This window comes from Parus major, chromosome 1, assembly GCF_001522545.3.
Source record: "Parus major isolate Abel chromosome 1, Parus_major1.1, whole genome shotgun sequence".
NCBI classification, from domain to species: domain Eukaryota; kingdom Metazoa; phylum Chordata; class Aves; order Passeriformes; family Paridae; genus Parus; species Parus major.
The window spans coordinates 98,384,175-98,408,829 of NC_031768.1; the positions used below are offsets into that span (position 1 = coordinate 98,384,175).

The following is a 24,655-nucleotide window of genomic DNA, read 5'->3' on the forward strand; positions in this document are numbered from 1 at the left end:
TTTTTGTTTTCAATGAAGTCAATGATTTTATTTTTAAGGATGCTGTATATAAGAATGCACTTTGTATTAAAACAAAGATCAATACTTTACAGTTTAAGAAACTTTACATATGTACATAAATTACACATCAGGAATGGTTTTAAAGCTCAAAATGAATGGTGGTAAAAGTCTATTTTCCTTCTATTAGAATCTTGAACTCTTTTACATTGTGATCATTTGCAACAGTAATGGCATGATCCAGGGCTCGGATACTTGCTAGAAGCTTTATGATCTGCTTGATGTGCTCCCTAAAAAAGAGGCAGGAAAAGTCAATACAGAAACAGAACAATCAATGGCATGGATTAATTTTCCAACAGAAGACTACATTATGAATGCATATATTTCATATTCCTGTTGCAGATTTATTACATTTGCTTAGTAAGTGTCAAGGCAACAGATTTTTAAATGCTGGGAAAAAAGCAGAAGAGAGAAATCAGAATATAGCCTGCTATGAAAACGGGATAATTGGATTTTTCTCTTGCAATAAAAATTTTTACTAAGTCATCATTTCACCTGGTGAAGAAAGTTCTTTCTTTTAAATTTAGAAACACACCACCAAAAGAGAGCTCAAAAACTTAAATGAACTTCAATCCCAAACTATTACACTAAAACACAGGACTGTACCAGCACTGGAGACTGTTCATTCTTGCACTGTTGCTGTTCCCTTAGCATGTCAGGTTACTTGGCCAGCAGTAATATGTCTAACACAAACTTTTAGTTAAGCTGATCATAGGATCCAAGTAAAATTACTCTTGGATCTCAGGCAAAACAGGTTCATCTAGTTGGTTGTGTAAATAGTCAGAACTTTTGAACTGTTTGCAATTTAGAAGCCTCTCTGCAGGACTTAGCAACAGGCTCACAAAGTGAAACACTCCAAACATGGTAGCATCAAAATTTGGCAGAATCATAGAATTCTTTGGCTTGGAAGGTACCTTAAAGCTTATCTCAGTCCAACACCCTGCTATGGACAGGGACACCTTCCAACAGCCCAGGTTGCTCAGAGCTCCATCCAACAAGGCCTTTGAGCATTTCTAGGGACAGGAAGCTTCTCTGGGCAACCTGTGCCAGGGCCACCTTCAGAGCCAAGAATTCTGTCCCCAATATCTAACATAACTATCTCCTCCTTCAGGTTTAAAGCCACTCTTCCTTGTCCTGACAGTATCTGCCCATATAAAAAGTATTTCTCCCTGCTTTTTATAAACCCCCTTAAGAATCCAGGACACTTGGCAGTAGTGCAAAATACATTATCAGTGTCTCAGTATTTTCAGAAGTTGCTATTTTCAGACACCTTAAAAATATCCATTTCTAACATGTGAATTCAATTAAGTTTCCAAAGACAGACAGCAGGATGGAGAGTGTAACCCATGTTTGCATTCACCAGAAAAATGAATCACAAGAACTGCAACTGCTTTAACTCAAAATAAGTTACCTTGCATTCCTCTTCTCTACATCAGAGGAACCAATGCTGTTTCTGTAAATTGTATCAGCCAGGTGAACAAGGTATCTACAGAAGTTTTCTAGCTGGGAAATAGTCTTGTCTCCTGTTAGATTAGTGAACCACTGCTTAGGGAAGCAAGCAATTACCTATGAAAAACAGGAAAAAGGAAGTTAAACACAACATAACAAAATTTTTAAAAGCTATGTAACATAACTTGTGAAGTCTGCCTAGTAAGACTGCAGGACAAGGCCCAATGGAGTGAAAATATGAGAAAACTACAAAAAACCCCACACCAAAATCCAAGCAGTAAAGCACTGAAACCCACAGTATACCTAATCCATCTACAGGCATGAGCCAGAGAAGGTTCTTTCTTTAGTCTGTGTACTAAAAAAAAAATAAAATCTGTTTTTCACAGACTACAGCTTTTGAGGTATCAAAGCCAAGATTTCATAGGCAATGTCAAGTTTCAACTATATATTCCTTTCAGTTGAAATCCATCATTTAAACATTGCTTGATTTTACTTACACTTTGAGCTTTCTTAATGCTGTCCTCTCCATATTCTGAGTTTTGAAAAGCCATAAGAATATATCTATTTAGTAATCCATCTATGGACAGCTCCTGCAGAGTTTTGTTTGAAAGGATTCCATACCACTGGAGAAAGTTTCCCAATAACTGAAAATACAGCACAGGGAAAATAACTGACTGAAACCAGAGAGTTAATCAAACACATCAAACATTTTGAAATATTTTAAATGTTTTGCAAACCTATTCAGAACACAGTCTCCCTTGCTGCTGCAATTTAAATAGAAAATTCCAGAGAAGAGTTCTGTTTGTGTGATCATGGAGAGCAGCTGTCCAATCAACATCAGCCTCTACTTTTCTGTTTATCTGGGAGTTAATTTTCTTCACAGTCTTTTATTGGAAATAAACTATGACATCCACAGCTTTGAGCACCCCTATTCCCCAAAGCAGTATATTTTATTCTGACAAGCACAAGGATACAAAAAACCTGAGTAAGCCAAGTGACCCCATAACATTTAGTTGAAATAATGGTCCTTCCACTTGACAATCTTCCAACTACAAAACCAATTAGACTGCAAAAGACCTCTGAGATCAAGTCCACTCTTAGACCAAACACCACCCTGTCAACTCAACCAGAATATGGAATGCCATGTCCACCTCTGTAAACACCTCCAGGAACGTTGTTAGGCTCCATTTCCATGGTTAATTATCCTTTCTGTGAAAAAATTCTTCCTGATGTCCATCCTGAAGCTCTCCTGGCACAGCTTGAGGACATTCCCTCTCACCCTGTTTCTGGCTGCCTGGGAGCAGAGCCAGACTCCACCTGGCCCTGCCCCACTGTCAGGCAGTGATAAGGTGTCCCTGTCCCTGTCCTGTCTCCCCCATTTCCTGCCTCCTCTTCTCCAGGCTAAACAACCCCAACTGCCTCAGATGCTCCTAGGACTTTCCCTCTAGATCATTTCCAGCTCTGTTCCCATCCCTGAACATGCTGCAGCCCCTCAATGTCCTTCCTGAATTGAGGAGCCCAGAGCTGGACACAGCATTTGAGGTGTGGCCTCAGCAGTGCCAAGCACAGAGGGACAGTCACTCCCTGGTCCTTCTGGACACAGCACTGCTGGTACAAATGCCCTTGACCTTCTTGCCCATCTGGGCACACCTGGCTCACCTTCAGCTTCTGCTGACCTTCACCCTCAGGGCCTTTCCTGCCCAGCAGCTTTCCAGCCACTCTGCCCTGCAGGCTGCAGCTCTGTACCACGGACAAAGCGTACCCAGCACTTGGCCTTGCTGACCCTCATCCCACGGGCCCCATCAATCCAGGTCTCTCTGCAGAGCCTTCCTGTCCTCCAGCAGATCAACACTCCTGCCCAACTTGGTGTCATCCACAGATTTACTGAGGGTGCACTTGATCCCCTCATCCAGATCATCAGTAGGGATATAAAACAGGACTGGGCCCAAAACTGAGCCCTGGGGGACACCACTAGTGACCGGACACACCGTGAAGAGGGCACAGTGCATTATCAAAGACTAAGAATCTGGAGTTGGAGTTTTTGCAAATTAAGTTGAAGCAGTTTCCATCTACCATTTTCCACAAATTTGAGGAGGATTTTATTGCTACACTGTCTTAAACCAAAGATCTACCAGATGTATTTACTGACTTACCTTAACAGAGGACCAAAACTGACGTTGGAAAAACAAATATGGACCAGAGTTCTTGTTTTCTAAGATGCTGGAAAGTAAAAAATTTCTTTAATGAGCAACCAAGACTAAACCTCTGTCTTTAATTTGCTGGCTTTTTCCTTCCAACACACAGTACATTTCCATAAATATTCCCTTTCATCCTTCTTGTCTTTGCTAAATGCTCCCAGAAGGATGACAAAAGATCTCCTGTACCCAGGCACTGAAACACACTGGGAAAAACCCCTCCTAAGTATGGACTGAACACAGTGACTTGCTAAGAAAGGTCTAACATGGTAGTTGAAAGTAAACTTACTTTTTTGGATACAAGGGCATGAATACATCATCATCTAGTGTTCTCCTCATTCTTAGCAACAACGCTTTTAACAGCATCTGAAACAGGTAATTTTTTTTTTAATGTCCAATGCACTGCTTAGTAGTTAAACATTCAGAAACTGGTTTTTAACAACAAAGAACACTTGTGACCATAACAGTAAACATACATACATACATATTTGACCACACAAATAAACCATCTTAAAGAAGTTCTGTAATAATTAACAGAGCTGAAATTTGACATTTAATATTTTTGAAATTGAATTTTCTGAAATTTGAATTTTTTTAATTTTTCAATTAAAACCTGAACTTTTAATACCAGTTCCTGGATTCACAGAAGGCACATAAAACAATCCAGTTTGTAGGCAATACATTTGAAAAGGCTACAAAGATCTAAAAAAGAAAAGCCTGAGTATTTGTAGGCAACCCTTAAAGCAAAACTGGAGATCAACAAGTCTTAGAACATCTGGTGTATCTTTTTATCACTAGTATCTGTTTTGGAGAAGTTCCACTTAATTTCTTCTTTTAATTTATCATCATCATACTCCCCACAAACAGGCCACAGAGCATATTTTTAAAATAATTAAAAAATTATTTTTCTTGGTGTATTTCCCAACATAAGGTATTAAAAATGTATTCAAATTCTTTAATTTATGCAACATATTTAAGAAACTTACTTGTGTATTTTTGTTTTCTGCATTCACCACTGAAGGATATCCATCTATTAGTTTCTGTACAATTGCTACCATTCTAGACGTCTGTGTAGTAGAAAAGGGATCCCAGATATTTTCAGAAATTACTGTAAGAGATTAAAGAATTACTCCACTTTACAAATACTCAAATACAAGTACAGAGACATCCATGCAATTATTTATGAAGCAGAAAAATCTGAAAGCACAAACAAGCATCAGACTCCACAACCCCTTCCCTCCCATTTTCTAAGCCTATACCTGTTAATTTAGGAAGAACAACTCTCTCTACAATGGTAGGCAACAGTGAAATATCAGCATCATCTTTCACCTGCTCCTGCTCTTCACAGCCATAAAACAGCAATGACTCAAACCACAGCATTGTTTCAAAATCTCGACACTTGCCCTAATAAAAAAAGAATCTGGGTTAGATCCCTAAACAAAGATTTTAAGTTACCACATAGAAAAAGTGTTACATATGCAAGTACAATACACTCACAAAAACAGCTTTAAACACTCTGCCAAATGAACCAATTGATTCTACCAGCACAGCCCCTAGATGTAATGAAAAGAGAAAATGGCTGAAGCAAGATTGTTTTTTTTTAGCAGCTTCTGCCCCACAGATTTTAACTCCTATTTCCACCTGAGCCAAAAAAAGCCTACAGATTAGGGTACAAGTCAGAAGTACAGCTCAATTGTGCTGCATTATAAAATTATGCCTTTTGGATTTAAAGCCTCTCTTTATGAGCACCTTGTAATTTTTCTGCCTTAACAAAATGCTTACCAGGATCAGTAACAGAGACTAATAAATACAGTTAGACTTGACCATTCTGTACCATGTCTCCAACTAACATAAGCTTTGTTTTGTCAACCTGAAAAACTCAGAGAGATGGCATGGGAGAAGAGAGAATGCACAAAGAATGTTTTAAATTTAATGAGGGCATCTTTCTTAGATTTTTCCTTGTTTGATTAATGAAGTCAAATTTCTCTGAAGAGGAGTCATGCCTTCCCCTCCTCTGCACTTGGAGAAGAGGTGACAGAAAAACCCCTTTTGCAGATATTCTCTTGGCAGTTAACGAACAAAAGAAGCACTTCTGAAAAAAGGAGGAACAGAGAGGGAGTCAAAAGCTACCTGAACTGTTTGTCCTGGTGGCATCACATGAAAGCATACACATGCAGGCTGGACAAGGAATGTGTGCCAGGGATACTCGGCTGCCACAGTGCTGTCCTGTTTTTCCCATGTTCCCTACATAATAACTGGGCAGTGAGTACTATGGGAAAGACTTAGAAATTGCCAGCCAGAATTCTACAGGGTATGGAGATGTAGCTGAGAGACAGATACATAACCTAGAGACACTAGGTTGTAATTCCACAAGCTTCATAGTTCCATTTCTAATAAAACAACATTATCTAGAGTCAGAATTTTCTCTGAAGTATTTCAAAGACTAAATGCATTTTCATAGAACCATACAATGGTTTGGGTTGGAAGGGACCTTAATGATTACCTAGTTCCAACCCACTACCATGGGCAATTTTGGTTGGCCACTTCCTGAGAAGGAACTGGCAGCATGCCAAAATGAACTCCAGTCTGCTGGGAACATAAAGGATCAACTAGTCCAGACACTCCCCAGAAAAACTTTGCCTCAAGACAGGTGCCCATTTGAAATCTCATCCCTAGAACACACATCAAAGGTGCAATTTATTTTGCTCTGCTGAAGTGTCAAAGAACCACCATGTAGCAGCTAACATAGAAGCTGCTTGCAGAGAAGCTTACCTCCAAAGGAGTCCAGGTAAGCAGCTGAAGTCTGATTAAAGGGTTAAACAACTTTGGTAAACAGAGGCCAATATAAGCATCCTTATAAGAAGCAAAGTACTTGGAGCGCCAAGCTTCAAACTGTGACTTAATGCAATCAATCGAGTAAAAGCTTTCCAAAACATCTTCGAAAACTTTGCTGGATTCTTTCAGTATACGATCTAGCAAGGGAGAAAAGAAACAAAAAGTTAACCACCTACTCCTTGTAATGCCTCTTTCAAGACATTTTTTGATGCTCACTGGCATAAGCCCATAAACAAAACAAAAAAAACCTCCATCATCTTTAGATGATCTGTTACTCCTGCCTCAAACACACAAAGCTATAGAGACAGGAGCATGTGAGTACTCTCAAATAGACTGTTTTATTGCAGGTCTTACTTTATATATTTCATGGAAGGATTTTAAGTTACCAGACATAATTAGGATTGGTGACATACTGGGCTGTGTTCAGAGTGGATCTAACTTCAAAGTTGGCCTTGCTTTGCATGGGAGTTTTAACCCCATGATCTCCAGCCCCCTCCCAACTCTGATTATTCTACATCTTTGATAATCTAAGTGCAAATATAGGAGGTCATCTCAGATAAGCCAACTGAACTGGCACTTCAGACAGGGTGGGTCCTGGCAGAGACCATGCTAAAATGCTGTGCAGAACATGCCTGCTGGCACTGGGCCGTGATTACAATCCTCTAGCACCTTCTTTTCTATTTTTATTTTTTTATTTGCAGTACCAGTATTCTATGCAGTCCAGACCTTTTCCTCTATATATTATTTTCCCTTCATCTTTTCTACTTCTCAGGGTTAGTTTCATTCTAATAAGTTGTATTTGCCACAGCTGCAGTTGTAAATGTTTGGTTACAGTAGTAACCCTTACACAACAAGCACAACTAGTACACACAGCAGGCAGAGACAGGGCTGAGGGAAGAGGAGATTATGTCATATAACCAATTTTCATATTGGGCTTAAGAAAAACCACTACATAAAAAGCCAGTAGGTGCAAAGTGCACTCCTCTGTTCCACTGCTTTTTCTGGACTAACATCACAGCTACGAACAATAGCAAAAAAGCTTTACAAACACTATGCCTATTCAGAAACTGAAAAAATTTCTACAAAATGCTTTTGCACACATAAACTGCCAAGTTACCAAGTGCAATTCAGCCCCATTGAGTCTAGATAATTTAATTTAGCTAAGTTTATTATAGCACCAAACAACCCCGACCACTTCTTCTGTTTATCCAAGACCCCTCCCTGTATGCAGAAAACCAGTGTAACCATAAAATTGCAGTAAATCAGCCAGTGACTAGAGGTGTGCAAACTGCACTTCCAAAGGCCCTAGCAGCTAGACAGGTCATCTAATTGCTTTTCTAATACGTTTATACTTTGGGTCTCCACAATCACCTACAGCAATGACTTTGCCATTTATTGCCTTCTCTGTGGGAAATGACCTCTTTATTTTAAACCTATCCTATCACTTAATTTCATGGTCCCTAACTCTCATACTGTGAAAAGTCAATACTGTTCTCCTACTTGAAGAGACCAAAACCAATCAATCCCTCCTCAAATGCAACACAAGCAATTCTATGTATACGATCCTTACTGCTCTCCTCCTCCTCACTTCTAACCTGATTCTCTTTTAATCAGAGCTAACACTAATTGTACCACCAGATTTTTCTGCAGTGTTTGCATTCAACATTGTTTCCTATCATCTGCAAACTTTGCTAGGCTGCAACAAGACTCTACAAAACTTTTGTCACTGCATTTCTAGAAGCTTATTCACAACTCCACTACATACTTGTCATGAACCAAAAAAAGATTTTTAAAGCACTGAGGTTTTCAAAATTTCACAAGTAAGATAAACACATATTTCAAGAATGATAAATTATTTTACAAATTGGAAGGAAGACTTACTGATGGTCTAAAACCTTACTGCTTGCCAGCAAAAGCAAGTTTGAACTAAATAAACAGAATCTCACTAAGGATGGGCTATCCAGTCAGATGGTGATAGAGGCTATTCTGGTCACACTGATGATCCAGGAATCAAAAGTTCCCAAACTCCTTCCAAAATATGGTGAAGTATATAAATAGGGCTGCATTTGGATCAATTCTTTTTCCTGTCAAATATTTGGTACTTTGTTACATAAGACAACTGGGATTGTTCAACCTGGAGAAGTTTCAAGGTAACTTAACTGTGGCCTTAGAATACTTGAAGGCAGTCTCCAGGATGGAGAGGGACTATTTACAAGGGCCTGAAGTACCAGGACAAGGGGGAAGGCTTCCCACTGACAGAAGGCAAGGTTAGATGGGATATTGGGAAGAAACTCTCCCCTGTGAGGGTGATGAGGCCCTGGCACAGGTTGCTCAGAGAAACTGTGACTGCCCCATGCCTAGAAGTGCTCAAGGCCAGGTTGGATGGGGCTTGGAGCAACCTGGTCTAGTGGAAGATGCTCCTGCCCATGGCAGGGAGTTGGAACTGGGTGGGCTTTAAGCTCCCTTCCAACCCAGACCATGCTGTGATTCTGTGATAAAGCCTGGGTAGCTTTTCTAACCTCGCTCCAAGTTGAAGTTTGTGATATCTGTTGAAGTTTCCTCGTCATCACTGGAAAGGCCTTCAAGGTGATCTGCCATCTTCCCAGTTTGCTCTCTTGCTTGTCTACGGCGAGCTCTGGAAGGGAAGAGCAGTATAAACCAGCTATAGTAAAGAAAGAGAAATGAGCTGTTTTCCCCACCTGTACAAGGAATACCCCCACTTAGGCTTGTCCTTTTAGTTCTAGGAAAGTCAAGCTGAAAAAAACTTTTACTATGTCACCACCTCAAGCATTCCATTATGCTGCTGCCTCAAACAATGAAAAGAAAGAAAACCAGCAAAGACCATATAGCTGTGGAATGTATTTACTTTGCTTTCTTTTAGTGATTTTCAAACAGTATCATGGAATGTTTTGTTTTGTACACTTGCATGGTAGTCTGGGATGTATAAGAATATCCCTGCCCAGCATACCAGCTGAAGTGTTTTCTTCCCTTTGCAAGGAAGAAGCAAACATTGCCACACATGTTAGTATGTCACAGAGGACAGCTGTACCTTGCAAGCAGACAAAGACTCCTAAAGGAGGAAAGAAATCTCATTCTCTACCTTCTAGCCTCTCTTTCTGCAGTTCGACGCTTGACTTGCTCTTGATAGATCACTCTGTCTCGCCCAAAAGAATCAAGATTTGGTGCCATCAGAGCTTTGTCTGTAAAATTACATTGATGAAAATTAAAATGTTTATTTATGATTCTATAAATGTGCTGTAGGCAGTTTCATAAGAGCCTTTTACCCACTTTTAAACTAAATGCAATTTGAAATAGAAAGTTGAAGTATAAAAAAAGAAAAAAAAACAACCAACAATGCCCCCCAGAAGCCTGAATTCACGATGTGTAGAGATTATAACAGAAAGCAGTGGAGTTTGGAAAAATTTCCACTTAAATGTCAAATAGTCACTGCACTTCCCTCTTATTTCTCTCACAACAGTGCTGAACTACATAAAAGTCAACAGTTTTAACAGAAATAGCTGAAATGAAGTGTCCAAGAAAAGTGCTCCTTAGATAAACACATTCACCACATAATTTTTGAGAAGAAAACTAGCAAAAAAAAGCAGACAAGAGTGACTGGGGAATATACATTATTTCAGAGCTCTAGTCACAGTGTTTCTAAGTTCTTTTGCTTTAGATTGCCTGAAGTTTAAAACACATCAAAATCTACAGAAAGATAAACCATCTTCCCTCCTCTTTTCAAGCTCCGCTTATCTATGCTCCTGGCTATAGAAAACAACACAGCTAGAACAGCAACCACTGCTCAAGTCCACCATTAAAGTTTAAACATTAACAAGTAAACAACAGCCTATCCAAACTTCAGGAATAAATTTACATGTTCTGACAAAATGTCTTTACAAATTCGTCATTTAAAGTATTAATGCCAATCTATGTCAGCAATCCAATTCAATACCTGAACTCCTAAGAGCCTTATCTAAACTTCCAGATACTGAATAAAATCTCTGTAAAACCCAACCTCAGCAATGAGAACTATTCCCATCCTATCATTAAATTTCATTATAAAAGAATCCATTCTAAGCTTTTAGGAAATAGGTTTCTAGTTCTCACAGCAGCATTTTCATGATAAAACTGCAAGGCCATCTGATGCCTGCAACTCCAAATAACAGTTCTAGAAAGAATATGTATGCTAACCACTCTATAAAGGAACAACCAACTCTGACACCCTAACACTTCATCATCTTCAGTGAGTTCTAGCTAATGGTATTAACAAGATTTCATCTGAAAACTGTGGCAGAACAGGGAAATGGCATTGATTATAGAATTTTCCATCAGCAACAGGACAGAAAGCCATTTTTAAAAATGGGAAACTATAAAGCATAAAGAGGACTCCTATTAATAGGATATTTCATCCATTGATTTAATAGGCTGAATAAAACCTCCTCCAAGAAACATTGACTTCCATCCAAGTTAACATTTATGCTTTTGTAGTTTTACATACTGAAGAGTAATCACTGTAAGACACCCCGTCAGTGAGAATTCCCCATCCACAAATTCACAGTGAACAGGAATTTTAAGTAGGTATTCTTAAGCTGTATTTCATACAGGGTTACTGTATTAGTCTGATTAGTCTTCCAGTTCTTTAATTTACCAGTTAAGTATCTGAAATCAAATACTTACACTGGCTACAAAACAGAACATCAGACAGAAGTCTAGCCCAGTGTTTTGTGGCTTTATACAGTTAACTGTACATGTTAAAGAACATTTATAGATTCAGGAAGGTTAAAATAAATTTTTTAGAAGTCCTGATATAAGAAGAAAATGGGGAGTCACATACTACCACTACTCCCACAGCCACCATGCATATATTTTTAGTGCTAGGAAGGAGAAAATTTAGTTAAGAGAAACAGAAACGAGAGATTAAGTAAGAGTTACAGTGGTTTAGAATTTAAAACAAAACAGAGAACTTTCATCTAAACTTGCTTCTACTAATATCAAGAGTAAGAATAAACTTTAATAAGACAGTCATACATTAAACATTTACATTTCAATTAAATCATACTATGTAAACAAGGTTGTTTAATGAATAATAAAAACCTTCAAGATGGACTGACTTGAATGGCTTGAAAACTCCGAAGATTCATCTTTAATATCATCTTGTCGTCTTTGGACAAGGCGGGAAGCTCGCTGTTTGTACAGCTGGTGCATTGCAGATTCAAGTTCGTTAATCAGAGGCACCTGTAAAAATACAACACACCACGTAATACCCGGATCCTGAGCTGCTCAGCTTCTGGGGTCCCAGTCTATTCCGGAGCAAAATGCTGTCACTGTGCTCCCAGCAGCACAAAGTCCTGGCTTTTACTCGTTTGTATCATTTGCACCAGGAAATAGTTCAAGGTGTGAAAAATGCATACATTTAACATTGGCAGCTTTCAATCAGAACAAGAGCAGTCTGAAAGCAACTTCCATGGATTGGATGACCCTACACAGACAGACATCCTATTTAGAGAGTGCAATATTCTTTCCAGTACTCTTGTGTTCCCTAGCAAGTGTGTAATGTGTTGCATAAAGGTCTGCAATTCTCAGACGTCGACTGTTTCCCATCTACCTTTAAACAAGAATGCAGTATTCTGTACTTTGGTGAGAAAATATGCTGACTGTACACAGTGAAAAAACTACCCATCAAGCTAACCTACTGATGCCAGCAGCTACTGTTTTGCTCTAACTCTTCACAGCATATGCTGAAATATTACTGAAATGAAATCAAACCCTGCATAAGGGTGTTATGCCAACAGGTAATTTAAATAAGTCAAATACTCCTCTAGCTTATCACTAAAATTAAAGTAGTACAATTTGCACAAGTTATGCATTAAGTATAACCTTGAATTAATCAGGTAGATCAGGTCAGACCTATCACTTTTTTTTTCCCTTAATGAACTATTTTAGTAGCATCTTTAACAAAAATAGATATTATGACAGCCAGGGATTTCCTGACATTATATAGTAGGCTCACTGCTCATTTTTTTTATCATTTCCTGGGACAAGTTAAAATTAGATCATTATAAATATTCAAATGCAAACCAGAAGTTTTCACAATCTCTTAATGTGGAAAGGCAAGTCCTTTTGGTATGAACACTTAAGCCATGTCCTCCTTACCTCTGAGACGTATGCTTACTCCACAGTCTTCCAGTCTTTTATATTTCATTGCTGCCTACCATCCAGGATTATGGGTTTTTTTCCAAAACAAAATATAAAATCAGAAATTGTTTCCTAATGTATTTTAGAATGTGACTCAGCAGCTATTAAAGAACCTCCTTTAGTAACATGTAAAATTCTGAGTTTATAGTTACAGGGCCATTTCAGCTCGCTGAGACTGACACACACACCAGAGAAGAAAAAGAAATTAGCTTTGTGGGATAAACTGGGCTCCAGGGATTAAAATGAAAGCAGTTCTGCACCACCTCAAAACAAATGCAACTTTCTTTTGGAGAAAAGACTAGAAAGAAAGACAAGGAGGGAATAAACTTCCAAGTGCTGGAAGTTTATATTCAGAATTTAAGACCACTTTGAAAACAGAAATAACAGTTTAAAAAGAATTGTTTTACTGCAGTTTACCATAGAAAATACAGTTTCTTCTCTTAAGCATGAAGAGGAAATTCTAAGATTGAAAACTTAAATGAAAATTTTTCAAAGCATCTCTAGTTTTTTTTCTGTAATTTTCTCAGGATTAAAAAAGAACCCTAGTAATGTATTCAGATATATGAATCCAGTCAAAATATTTCCCATTTAGAATACAAGAGACTTAGCAGCCCTTATTCTTCTTTAATCAATACTGTGGGGTTAATGAGTGACTCAAAATTTCACTGACTACTATAAAGTTACAGTCCTCATTCCCTGTTTTATTTAGTCAATACCTTAAATTCAGTGTTTTCAAGGGGATTTTTTTGTTCACTTTCCCTGTATACAGTGGAAGAGCAAAAGCAGAAAGGTCTCCAAACATTTAGATCACAAGAAAAATCCTGACACACAGAGCATGTTTTGGTAGTTCACTTCTGCAGGTAAAGTAACAACTCATCTACTTATGCTTTCACAGGTATGCCCAGAACAATTCAATCTTTCTGTATCCACTGTATGTTCCTACATTCAAAATGTAGAAGTGTCATTGCGACTCACCAGCCTTCTCAGAAAGCATAATTTTGACAGTAATTACTTCTGAAGGAAGTCATGCAGCCATCTTCCACTCTACTGGTTGTCTTTTTATTGGGGAAAAACGGGTATTACACGGGATTTGACCTTTCTAGTGCTTGTTTCTAAAATCTGTGTAATCTTGTCATACTCTCTGCTGAGCCTTAAGAATGGGCAAAGTGACCCTAACATTCATATTTAAAGATATGTTTTCGTATATGTATGTATATACACATATGGTATTATTACACATACATATACACATATCCTCATGTGTATTATAATAACTACATACATTATAAATAATAATAACAATAATAACACTTTAAATAGAAACAGTCAGGGCCACAGGTTCTACAAAAAAGCTGAAGGTAATTTATAATTTATCTACACTCAAAAAAATGCTGTCCTTCTGCATTTCATTTAAATAAAAACTGATACTGATTTTATTACTTGATTTTGTCCCCTTCCAACACCTTCTTTTTAGAAAACTTTTCAGTGTCTCGTTCTGGACAAGTGTTACTGGTTCTGAATCTGAGGGTACTTTTGTCATGCTGAAAGCACTGAATTCCAAACCACATTATCTGGACAAACAATATAAAAATAAATTAAATGCTCCTGTTAGACTGCATCACCTGCTGCTTTTGCAACTCGCTTTACATTCGAGTACAGCAGCAGCCTCCACCTGAAACCAGCAAAACCCCGTGAATGCCCCTAAGAAGCCTGAGATGATAAAAGTCACATTTTAAGAATATTTGAACAAGACCACTTATGCTATCAAGGAGAACCTCCAGACATGGTTTATAGCTATCACAAGGTAATTTAACAAAAGGTCTTTAGAAAGGTCTTTAACAAAAGGTCTGTAGAAAGAAAACACTGAATAGAGACTTCAGAAATAAAAATTTATCACAGAGTAATAATGTAAAAACTTATCTTTAGTAGGAATTCAGCCATCTGGGTAACCAGCACTGCCAGAGATGCTTAGAAAAGTACCTTTATTAGATAATTTTCAAGAGCTAATGCTAATACTGACTCAGGAATATGGCTTCCTAAGTGAACAATCAATTGCAACTAATCAGTTACACTAATCAGTCAGCTGGGCGAATTAACTGTCCTACACTTCCTGGGTTTGTTCATGACATAGTTATGTTCACTTTACAGGACAAAGACTGGACTGGACTCTCCCAATTCCACTAATAACGGACAATTAATGTCTAGCACCCAAAGTGCTTTTCCATTCCTCTCCCAAAGCTAAAGGGCTAGGCAAGCAGTAGCTTAAAACTACTCAGTTATTCTGACAAGATACTGAGAAATTAATATATTACTACTGTATTTAAGTCAGAAGACAAGGAAGAAATAGCCAATATACTGCTAACTGAATTCTACAGCTTCTGTGTGTGCCTAATTAATATATATATATTCATCAGTTTCTACTATATTTACAACAAAGTAAGTAATCAAAGCACAGTGCATAATAAAAGAAAAAATACTAAGTCTTTGACTTAGAGATAGATGAAAATATTACACTACATGAAACAAATATATTTTTAAGTCTGTGTGTCTTTCAACAGCTATGCTAGTTTTAAAACTTCTCTCCTTCAGACTCCAGAGCAATACCAAGAAACATCTGCAGGAGGAAGTTTATAATAAGAAAGAAAATACAAGTCTCAGCTATTGTGTACCCCAAGCATTCCAAAAAGCAGCAATGTCATAATTCAGTCCTCACTTTTGCTAACCTGATATCCAACACAAGTAAAAGGAGTATCTGAGTAAAGTTGAAATGCCAGAGTATCTACCAAAATCCTGAAGACATAAAATGTGCAAGTTTTTAGACAATCTAAAGTCAGTGAGCTGGGAAGAGAGACTTCTGATAATCAGCTTAGCATGGTAAAAAGTTCTTTTCAATCCTCAAATAACCAAACCTTTAGAAGAATATGCTCTCAAAGGACTTTTTTTCAAAATCAGAGGGAGAAGTGGTGTTTGGCATGTAATGAGACCTTTTTTTTTTTTTTTTTTTAAAGAGATTAATGTTTTTGCATCCTTACCTTTTCACTGAAACACTCAAGCAAGTCTTGGACATACCCTCGCATTTCTTGCAAAAACTTATACCGTTCACCAATACCCCCAGAAGACCCTTCTAATCTTTCAATTGCCTTGGTAGAGTCCTCTTGGCTTTGCTGGTGTTTCTCATATTGCTGCCGATTGGCTTTGTGAATTTCTTTCATAGAGTCCAACCTGAAGGGCAATGGATAAATAGTAAATTTACATCCAAAAGTCTATTTCAGACCATTGAGACATCAAACAGACAGTACAGTGCAAGTACTGAGCCAATACACGGGAAATTTTGCAAAGACATTCTCGACCTTTGATTTCTCCCCTCTCTTCATGAACTAAGGCTAATGATTGGAACTCAACTGCTAGACTATGCTGTAGTGCACTGCACTGGCCATTCCTACAAACTTTTACAGGAGTTGATAGCACACAGAATAGTGCAAGGCTGTCCCTAATGAAAAGCTGGCTGGACAGCTTGGGGGGGGATGCGAACTACAGCTTATACAAAGCATTCTGTTTCCTCTACTAACTCGACTCATTGTCAAAGGCTGCAACACTACAAGGCATACAAACCAATTTCAAAGACATGTGAAGTACAAGCTGTTTGTTACATATGATTTCTCATTTCAACTGTGTTGTTCATTCTGTACCTTTTGTGTACCTAACAAGCAGATTACAGTGTTTAAGCCAAAAAATCCCCGTATACACTAAAAATTAAATTCTTTATCTATTGAAGGGGAAATATCTGATTCACAGTTTAAAGGAATGCAGCTTGATAAGCTAAACACCTCACTGGCCTTTCATTTCTTCACTATAAGACTGTGCAGTGTCCAGAAGATGCAACTCAGACCTCTCTTCAACAAGATCAATGGCCTCATATTTAAAGTTTCACTTCAGAGAAGCAATCCAAGGAGACTCGAACAAAGTGTCAATGTCATCTTCACTTTGAGCTTTTTTGCCATTTTTTTTTTTTAAAATGGATGTGCCAGTCAGTACTTTTCCAGCGATGAAACTCTGTGTTTGCTCACCGAGACTAAAAGACACCTGAGGAACAGAAACCTAGGGTACAGGTCTTTAAGTCTAAAAAGATGGTCTGTCCTACCTGTCTTTAAGCTGTTTCTTTACCAAATCAATAGTAACAGGAGTCATCTCATTACTGGGAGTTTTGAAAGGAACTGTATTATCTGTTTTTTGAGACTTGTTTTCTGATGATCCATACGCAGCATAGGTGTATGGAATGCCGTACGATGAACCGTAAGACAGTGTCTGGTAAGTGTTCTGGTAGTACACATTATTCACTTCTGCAGGCTGGCTTGGTTGAACCTAGTGGCAGAGGAAATGCAATTGTAGTATATTAGGCTTTAAAGAAAGGGGAAATTTACTTTTTTACACATCTGAAATCAAAGTGAAAAATGTAAGCAGATACAGTTACAAAATGTAATTATCAAGGGGATTTAAGCATCCAGTATCTAAGGTAGAAGAAACAAATGCCCACAAGAAGGTAAATGGACAAATTCTTAGTATCAATACCATTCTAAATACTTATACTATTTCTCTTTAAAGAGCATCAGAATTTACAGACTTAATTTCTCAAATGAAACAGCCTCCTGTAAACAAATCAAGTTTGTAAAGGATTTAGCCAATACTTGCAGAAACAAATCAAAAAAGAGTGCACAATTATATACATGCCTGGGGTATGTTGATTCCTTTTCGTATCTGCTCTTGCTCCCATCTACTGAGCTCTTCATCTTGCTCCCCTGCCACTAGTGCTTCATCATCGCTTCCTTCAATACCTTCATACAAGTACAAAAGAAGATAATGTATTCATGATTATAAGGGTCATGAATTCAAAAACCTGAAACCATGCTTCAGTGAGAAAATCTCACAGTATTTTCCTTTCCTTTTCATGAGGAATTAAGGACACTGGCCTGTGAATTATTAGCACAGGGGTTCCACTTGAAAGATCTAATGGGAAAATTTGCAATTCACTGCTGGTAAAATCCTCGAACGTCTAACTCCTTTTCCAAAAGGATATTTTACCTGCTTGACAGCAAGAAGAATTCTGTATCAAACCTTTTTTTTTCACAACTATATACTTCCTAAAAACAGAGTACAGGAAAAACAAGAACTGATCCTTAGTGTAAGTTTCTATCACAGTCAGCAGTGTGCACAGGAACATAGTTTTGTGCTCAGGATTTTACAAACATATTCCATTATGTAGTACTTTGCCTCAGAAATGTTATGCAACTCCAGATTGTTTGAAAAACATGTTGTTTAAAATGCTGAATAGGAGCACTCGCAGTGAAAACAGTGTGAATATTTATCAGCTGACCTTCCAAAAAAAGGGTTTACCTATTTCCTCAGCAATCTTTTGCCTCTGGGATTTTTCCTTCACTGTAAAAACTATCCTCCTCTTCTCGTCATCATCTTCATCATCACTGGCATCATTTTCATCTTCTCGAACAAGGCGGCTTTTACCTGGTTCACTGTCAACGGGGGTAAAGTCTCCAAGTTCACGAGCCATTTGACGCTTTTTCCTAGCGGCATGAATAAAAGCAGCATCTGGAATTTCTCCTAAAGACAGATGCGTGCACTGTTAAACAACCACTTTAACAAAACAGGTGTTACAATTTCTTATTGCTCATCTCTGTCACTGCACCAAATCACCTCTGCACACGGAAAAAAAATGTGAGGGGAAACAAATCCATACTCACACAAAATATTTGCAAGCAACTTAGATGCTAAACATGTCAACTTTCTGAGCAGATACCCTCAAAGTTGGGATCGTCACAGAAAGTCTGGCTCTGCTTCCAGCAGCTCATGTCATAAGAGCAGAAGCCTGATGCTCCTATGAGAAATATTCCTAAAGAAGAGGAAGCCCTTTACAGGAGCTGACTATTGCAAAGGGAGATAGAAAATGAGGTGTCACTTCCCATCCCAATACTGCTCCCAGCTCTTCTTATTTTGGGGGAATAAAAAGCATCAACAGTTTCAACAGTCAGTCATCGGTCAGGGAATAAGAGGACTCCAAATTAGACACAGTTAATATACAGAAGATTGTACAATCAAGGGGAAACATGAAAAGTGCCAGACCTAATTGAAAACTCTAAAATCTGCAGCACAAAACTTAATGCAACTTACATAAGTCTTATCAATCAATGTGTGGACCCAGGACACCCATCTGGTATTTGGGGAACAGACTACCATAATTAGCAAACTAGTTTCAAAAATATTTTTCCTAGAGTGATTTCTCTGACCTCAGGGCCTGACTAGAATCTCAGTATACAAAACAGGATAGGAGAGTATTTCAGACACCTTGCAGACCCATAACTGAAACATTTGAACTAAAGAAGAGATTTTAACTGAAAGCAGTTAAATCTCATGTGAAGTCAGCTATTCCAAATCTAGATTTTCTTTCAGTTTGTCATCTATTTGAGAGACAAATTCCTGCTTCTGACATCAGGATGAAGCATTCTGTAGCAAAACATATTCTCTCATAAGGCTTGTAAAACTGAACAACCTTTAAAAAATAGCAGTTTCTGTAATTCTCAGATGCTAAATTGCTGGAAACTATTTCCTAATCTCTCTCACACATTAGTCTGCTGTAAACATTGCCTAAATCACTTGGTAACTTATCAAACATAATACAAAAACCAACCTGGGCGGAGAACATTCAGTGATGACAGAGCACTTGAAAAAGCACCACCTGCTTTTGGTTTTTCTTCTTCCTTCTCACTTTCAACTTCCATTTCTTCCTCACCATGCTCACTGTTTGCAGTCCCATCTTCTTGGCCTATATCCTTATTCTGTCCTGTCTTTTCTAGTGGTGCTTCAACTGATAAGACAGCAAAGTCCATGTTTTACTCCTTTTATAAAGATCACTCAGAAGTATTTTTTTAAGATATAACAATCAAAAGTGAAAATCAAATGAAAATGTTAAATAATAATTTTACTGTTTGAGATCTAGAAAAATACACTTTCTTAATTGTGATTAAATCACTGACATACTCTCAAAACAAAATGTGACAAGGCAGGCCCCAGCAACTACTAAACATTCCCCATATTGTTAAGTATTAAGAAAGTGGGCGAACTCAACTTTGTGCAACCTTGTCAAAGTCTCTTACATATGCAATGAGAAAGCACTGCCTGTGTTACACCAAATCTTTCCACAAGCACCAGATGATTTCAAAAGAACCCTTCATTTTCCTCTCAGGCTACAACCTATATTAGGTGGGTAACATAGATACAGGCAGCAAGTACAAATAATATATAAAAAAATGCATGTTAAACCCAGCTACTCAATCCAAGCTGCACATATCTGACATTTCAGACTCAAGCACTTGTTTAGAGAATCCAGGCTTCTCTCTCAGTTGCAGCCTTGAAGTCTTTGAACTATAGCCACATGAATCAGGGAGAGCAAAACAAACAGCAATGAAACAAACATTGCCCACACAGCCATGTGCAAAATGCAATGTTTTAAGGGTCTTCATGACAGAAGCAAGAATCCAGGTTTCCACAGATGAACTAAACATTAGCCACAGAAATGATAATTTCTGGTTTTGCTCGTGCCCCACGTCACTGCATAGGCAATTTAAAGGATTCTAATAAGAAAGAATCTGTGAGTTTTCTAAATGCAGGCAAAACCTTTAAAAATAATTTCATTAAATTTTAAAATATTTCCTGCATGGGACCATGTTCAACCCCCATGTGCTTCTCTAGATCATTGCAATCTTTAGATCATAAGCCTCCCAGCTCGAGCTAGTAGTATTATATAATCCAAGTCAAAACTTAAGTGGAAAAGCAACCACTACACTTTACCAATAAGCTTCCCAAAACCCAACAGTACAATGAAACTGAGGTCCCAGGCTCTACTTGAAGCTCTCAAGGACTGTACATTGAACAGATCCTTTTGCTCCAACACTTTCAGTCTGTTATCTACTCAAAGGTTCAAGTCCTGAAACAAGCAGCTCTTGAACAATTAATAACAAAGACCACCACTCTGCTCACCCCCACAATCTTCCTGTTCAAAGAAAATGCATTACAAGGGCACATTCTGTCAGACAAGCACCAGAAATATTTTCAAACTAATGTAATTCCTTCCTAATTCAATAAGCAACTCATCTGTCATAAACACAGCTGCAGTTCAGAATACTGATGTCTATTTGACAACCATATAACAGAGCTGAGAAGTTCCATCCTTCTATGTTAATTTCTACATGAGAATCAAAGAACTCTCTACCAACTGCACAACAGCATTCCTAAGGCTCACGTAACACATTTCATCTGTGCTTTACTTCAGCTCTAAACGTGAAATCCTCTAGAAGACTAACGATCCATCCTGAAAACAAGAAATTAAATTACAGTACTTAAGCTCTTCCACTACAAAAGTTACTATTAATTTTGCAGTTACCATCTGTTGGAGAATTGACCTCTGTTCTAACTTTTGATTTTTCAAGATCTTCTTTGTATTCTTTCTTCAACTGTTTTACAATCTTTTTGCTGTAACTTGATTTCTTCACTTTGAAAACTTCTTCAGTTTCTTTAAAAGAGAAATTGGATAATATTACATTCATTAGATCTCTCAAGCATACTTACTAGCTAAATCTCTTAATTTTGTACCTGGAACTTCACAAATTGCCATTAACAAACATTGTAGGGTTTTTTCAAAGTCTTATTCTACGCTTTCAGTATTTCCATCAAGATTTCAAATCACGAGTCTGAGAAAAAAGTTTCAGTGATTTCAAGAGAATTCCTTCCAAGACGACTCAAAACTATACGGATTGTTCGGACAACAGGCAGTGAGTCCGAGGTGACCCATGAACACCAGCCACATCAGACTAAAACAAACTCGACACAAAGCCACAGGACACATGCTCCTCAGCCAGTGCTGCTGGCTCCAGGGGGAGACTACGGGCTGCACCTACTCCCGCACAAACCTGCGGGCTACCCAGGGGCAGTGAACGCAGCACAGGTGATGCACCAGCGACACAGAAACAGAGGCAATTTGAACCCCTATATCATAACTAGGCCCGCTGGGAGCATGATGGCTCCGCAGGAGCCAGGTCGGGCCGGGGAAGGCGCGGGCATCCCTGGCCGCCCGTACCGTGCCCCCAGGGCTCGCCCCCTCTTACGTGATCCCACATCACCGCACGCCACACGGGGGAACTGCCTTAAGTAATAAATATTGATCCCAACTCTCTTGGAGGGCCGGGGGAGGCCCAGTGCAGGCTGAGCAACTCCAGGTCCCTTCCATTCCCCCAAGAAGCTACCCAAAAGCCAGGCAACGACCCGCCTCACCCTCCTCCTCGTCCTGGAAGCTAAGCAGGCTGGCCCTCGGCACCTCTTTGTTCTCCCGCGAACGCTTCTTCTCCTTGGGGCGCCCGGCCGCCGGCAGCCCATTGCCCTGCTGGGGCTGCGGCGGCGGCGGAGGAGGGCGCAGGACAGCGGGCGCCGGCAGAACCCCCAGGCCTGCCCGGTCGCTTCCCATCAAGCCCAGCCCCAAGCCGAGAGCCGCGCCGTAGCTCGCTGCACAGGCGAAGGCCGCGGGGCTGCCGGGCAGGGAGAGGGGCACGCAGCCGGCGGGCAGCGGCAGAAGCCCGGCGCCCGACGCCAGCGGCATGGCGGCCTCGCTGGGCCCTTCCCCCGCCGCCCCGACAGCCGGCGCCGGCTCCTGAGGCGGCTCCTCGTCGCGCTCCTCATCCTCCTCCTCCGAGTCATTCCGCTTCCGCACATTCACCCTCCGCGCCTTGCGGAACATCCCGCCGGGCACCGACCGGCCGCCCCGCCAGGCCCCGGTGCCGCCCGCTCCAGCCGCCCCGCGCCGCGGCCCAGGCCCGGCCCCGCGAGCATGGCACCGCCGCCCGCAGCGCCCCCTGCCGCCGGCTCCACTACCGACGGGCGGAGGACGCGGCACTGCGCCTGCGCGCCGGGGAGCGCGCCGAGCGGGCTCGAGCGGCCCGGGCCGCCCCCGCTAACCCCTCACGGCAGCCGCCATCTTGCGTCGGGAGAGCCGCGCGAGCCGGGCGGGAAGGGGGAAAGGGGAGGGAGGGAGGAAGAGGAGGGCCGGGTAATGTAAATATAAAGTGAGTTATATTAAAGAAAAGATTCATCGTATGAGACGAGTTTATTTTACAAAATTTGTTTTATTACACCAGACATACACGTATTTTGGAGACATTGCTGTGGAAAAACACTGCGACTTTCTAATGCAGTACTTGCATAGGGCAAATCTATATAAAATAGAATTGGGAGGATCAGGTTCTTGGTATCCGTTGGGGCCGAATAGGGCCTTTGGGAAGATCTCCACAATATCGGAGCTGTGGATTTCTGTAGTTCAGGATTTTTTGCTCTTTCCAGAAAAAAAATCCTGCAGTGGTTTCTTGGGTACTGGAATAAAAGGTCTTTTGCACCAGCCTTATTCAGAACACTACAGTGGCAAAAGTAACTGGCAATTTAATTTGCTCTGTTAGAAAGCCCATGTACTATTAACCTTGTTTCTTCCCAAGGCCAGAATACATACATCCTCAGCTACTGCCGCATGTGTGAATTTTTGGACATCACAGTTATGGTAATGGGGAATTACTGTGACTTCAGCACATTTTTTACCAGAGGGCAGCAGATCTTTGCTGAAGATCATCGAGGTTTCATTTTTCCAGATTTTGGAGAAAGCCTTGGTAACATTTAGAAATCAATATATTTGTGTATGTGTGCTGCCTTCAAGTTTGTGAAGGCAAGATTAGTTCCCTTGCAGATACAGCTGGAGAAGGTAGTTCCTGGGAAGATTACATGAATTATGTCTGTAATAGACAGTCATGAGAAGTATCACTAGAAGTATTTGTAATTTGGAGAAAAAGTCTTATGGTTTGTTGCCAAGGTGCTGACAAAGGAAACTACATCTTTACAACAGCTGATTCAATTGTTCTCTCCATTAGTTAAATGGAGTTCCGTAACCAGCTTGCAAACACCACTGTGCTAAAACCAATTCCATCGTTAGCACATTGTTGATTTCAGAGGGAAAGCTCACAGGTTCAAAGTAATGGGGGGTGGACATGTATTTAAGTCTTCTGAAAAATTGTTTTGCTTCCTAGCAAATCTGCTCCATCATTGATTACAGTTATATCAATATAATTATTTAAAATATAAATAACTTTTCTTTAAAATTGCAGCAGCTTCACTGGTTCCTCAGAATCATGATAGCCATTCCCCATAGTGTGCAGAGAATCATGGAATCTCAGATTGGTTTAGGTTGGAAGAGCCCTTCAAGACCACCCAGTTTAATCCCCCCTGCCACAGGCAGGGATACCTTCCACAAACCATGTTGCTTCAAGCTCCATCCACCCTGGCTTTGGATACTTCCAGGGATGGAGCAGCCACAGCTTCTCTGGGCTGAAGTTTTCTTGTATTTTGTCTCAGTTTCGTGTAATCCATTGCTGGGAATGCAAAGCTCTTACAACTTGCTATTTTTCAAAGCCTTTATTGTACTATATGGATGGATACAGCCTTAGTCGTATCTCATGGAATTCAAAACCTCTCACAGAATTCAAACACAGGCAAGAAGCAGACTGAACTATTTTAACAGTCCTGGTATATGTTTTTCAGGGGATGACAACCTTTCTCGTGCAACACATCTGAAAATTGTCTGCCTGAAGCCTCGCCTCCCTTGTCAGATGAGACTCATTGTATGGGGTATTTCTACTCTCTCTTATGGGAGAACATGACCAATTTGCCATTATCACAAAAGCTGGAGCTCCCTGCATTTAGGGAATTGCAGGTGTCAGCACATCTGTCATGCAGGTGGCATCCTCTCCCTGGAAAAATATGGATCAGCTGAAGTGGTCCAGTGGAGAGTATGGGCCATTCACTTAAGTGTTAGACTTCCTGGTCCT

The 24,655-nt window shown here is 39.8% G+C and overlaps 1 protein-coding gene across 1 annotated transcript; it reads right to left on the bottom strand.

Annotated features, from left to right (window-relative positions):
• PAXBP1 (PAX3 and PAX7 binding protein 1) lies at positions 1 to 22,600 on the bottom strand. Its single transcript, XM_015623983.2, has 18 exons — positions 22,068 to 22,600; positions 21,181 to 21,309; positions 19,429 to 19,605; positions 18,123 to 18,344; positions 17,460 to 17,563; positions 16,873 to 17,093; positions 15,764 to 15,953; positions 11,648 to 11,771; positions 9,637 to 9,736; positions 9,056 to 9,171; positions 6,474 to 6,673; positions 4,961 to 5,105; positions 4,688 to 4,809; positions 3,991 to 4,067; positions 3,660 to 3,726; positions 2,004 to 2,150; positions 1,469 to 1,623; positions 1 to 287 (listed from the first exon to the last, which is right to left on the bottom strand). The coding sequence occupies exons 1-18, from the start codon at positions 22,525 to 22,527 to the stop codon at positions 170 to 172; spliced, it is 2,874 nt and encodes a 957-aa protein (XP_015479469.1). The 5' UTR covers positions 22,528 to 22,600; the 3' UTR covers positions 1 to 169.
• Between the last annotated feature and the right edge of the window lie 2,055 nt (positions 22,601 to 24,655).

Coding starts and splice junctions, on each gene's coding strand:
- PAXBP1 (XM_015623983.2), bottom strand. CDS start 22,527: ATGTTCCGCAAGGCGCGGAGGGTGAATGTGCGGAAGCGGAATGACTCG. Junction 18,345..19,428: donor ACTGAATGTTCTCCGCCCAG/GTTGGTTTTTGT, acceptor ATCTGTCTTTAG/GAGAAATTCCAGATGCTGCT. Junction 4,810..4,960: donor TGTTCTTCCTAAATTAACAG/GTATAGGCTTAG, acceptor AATCTCTTACAG/TAATTTCTGAAAATATCTGG.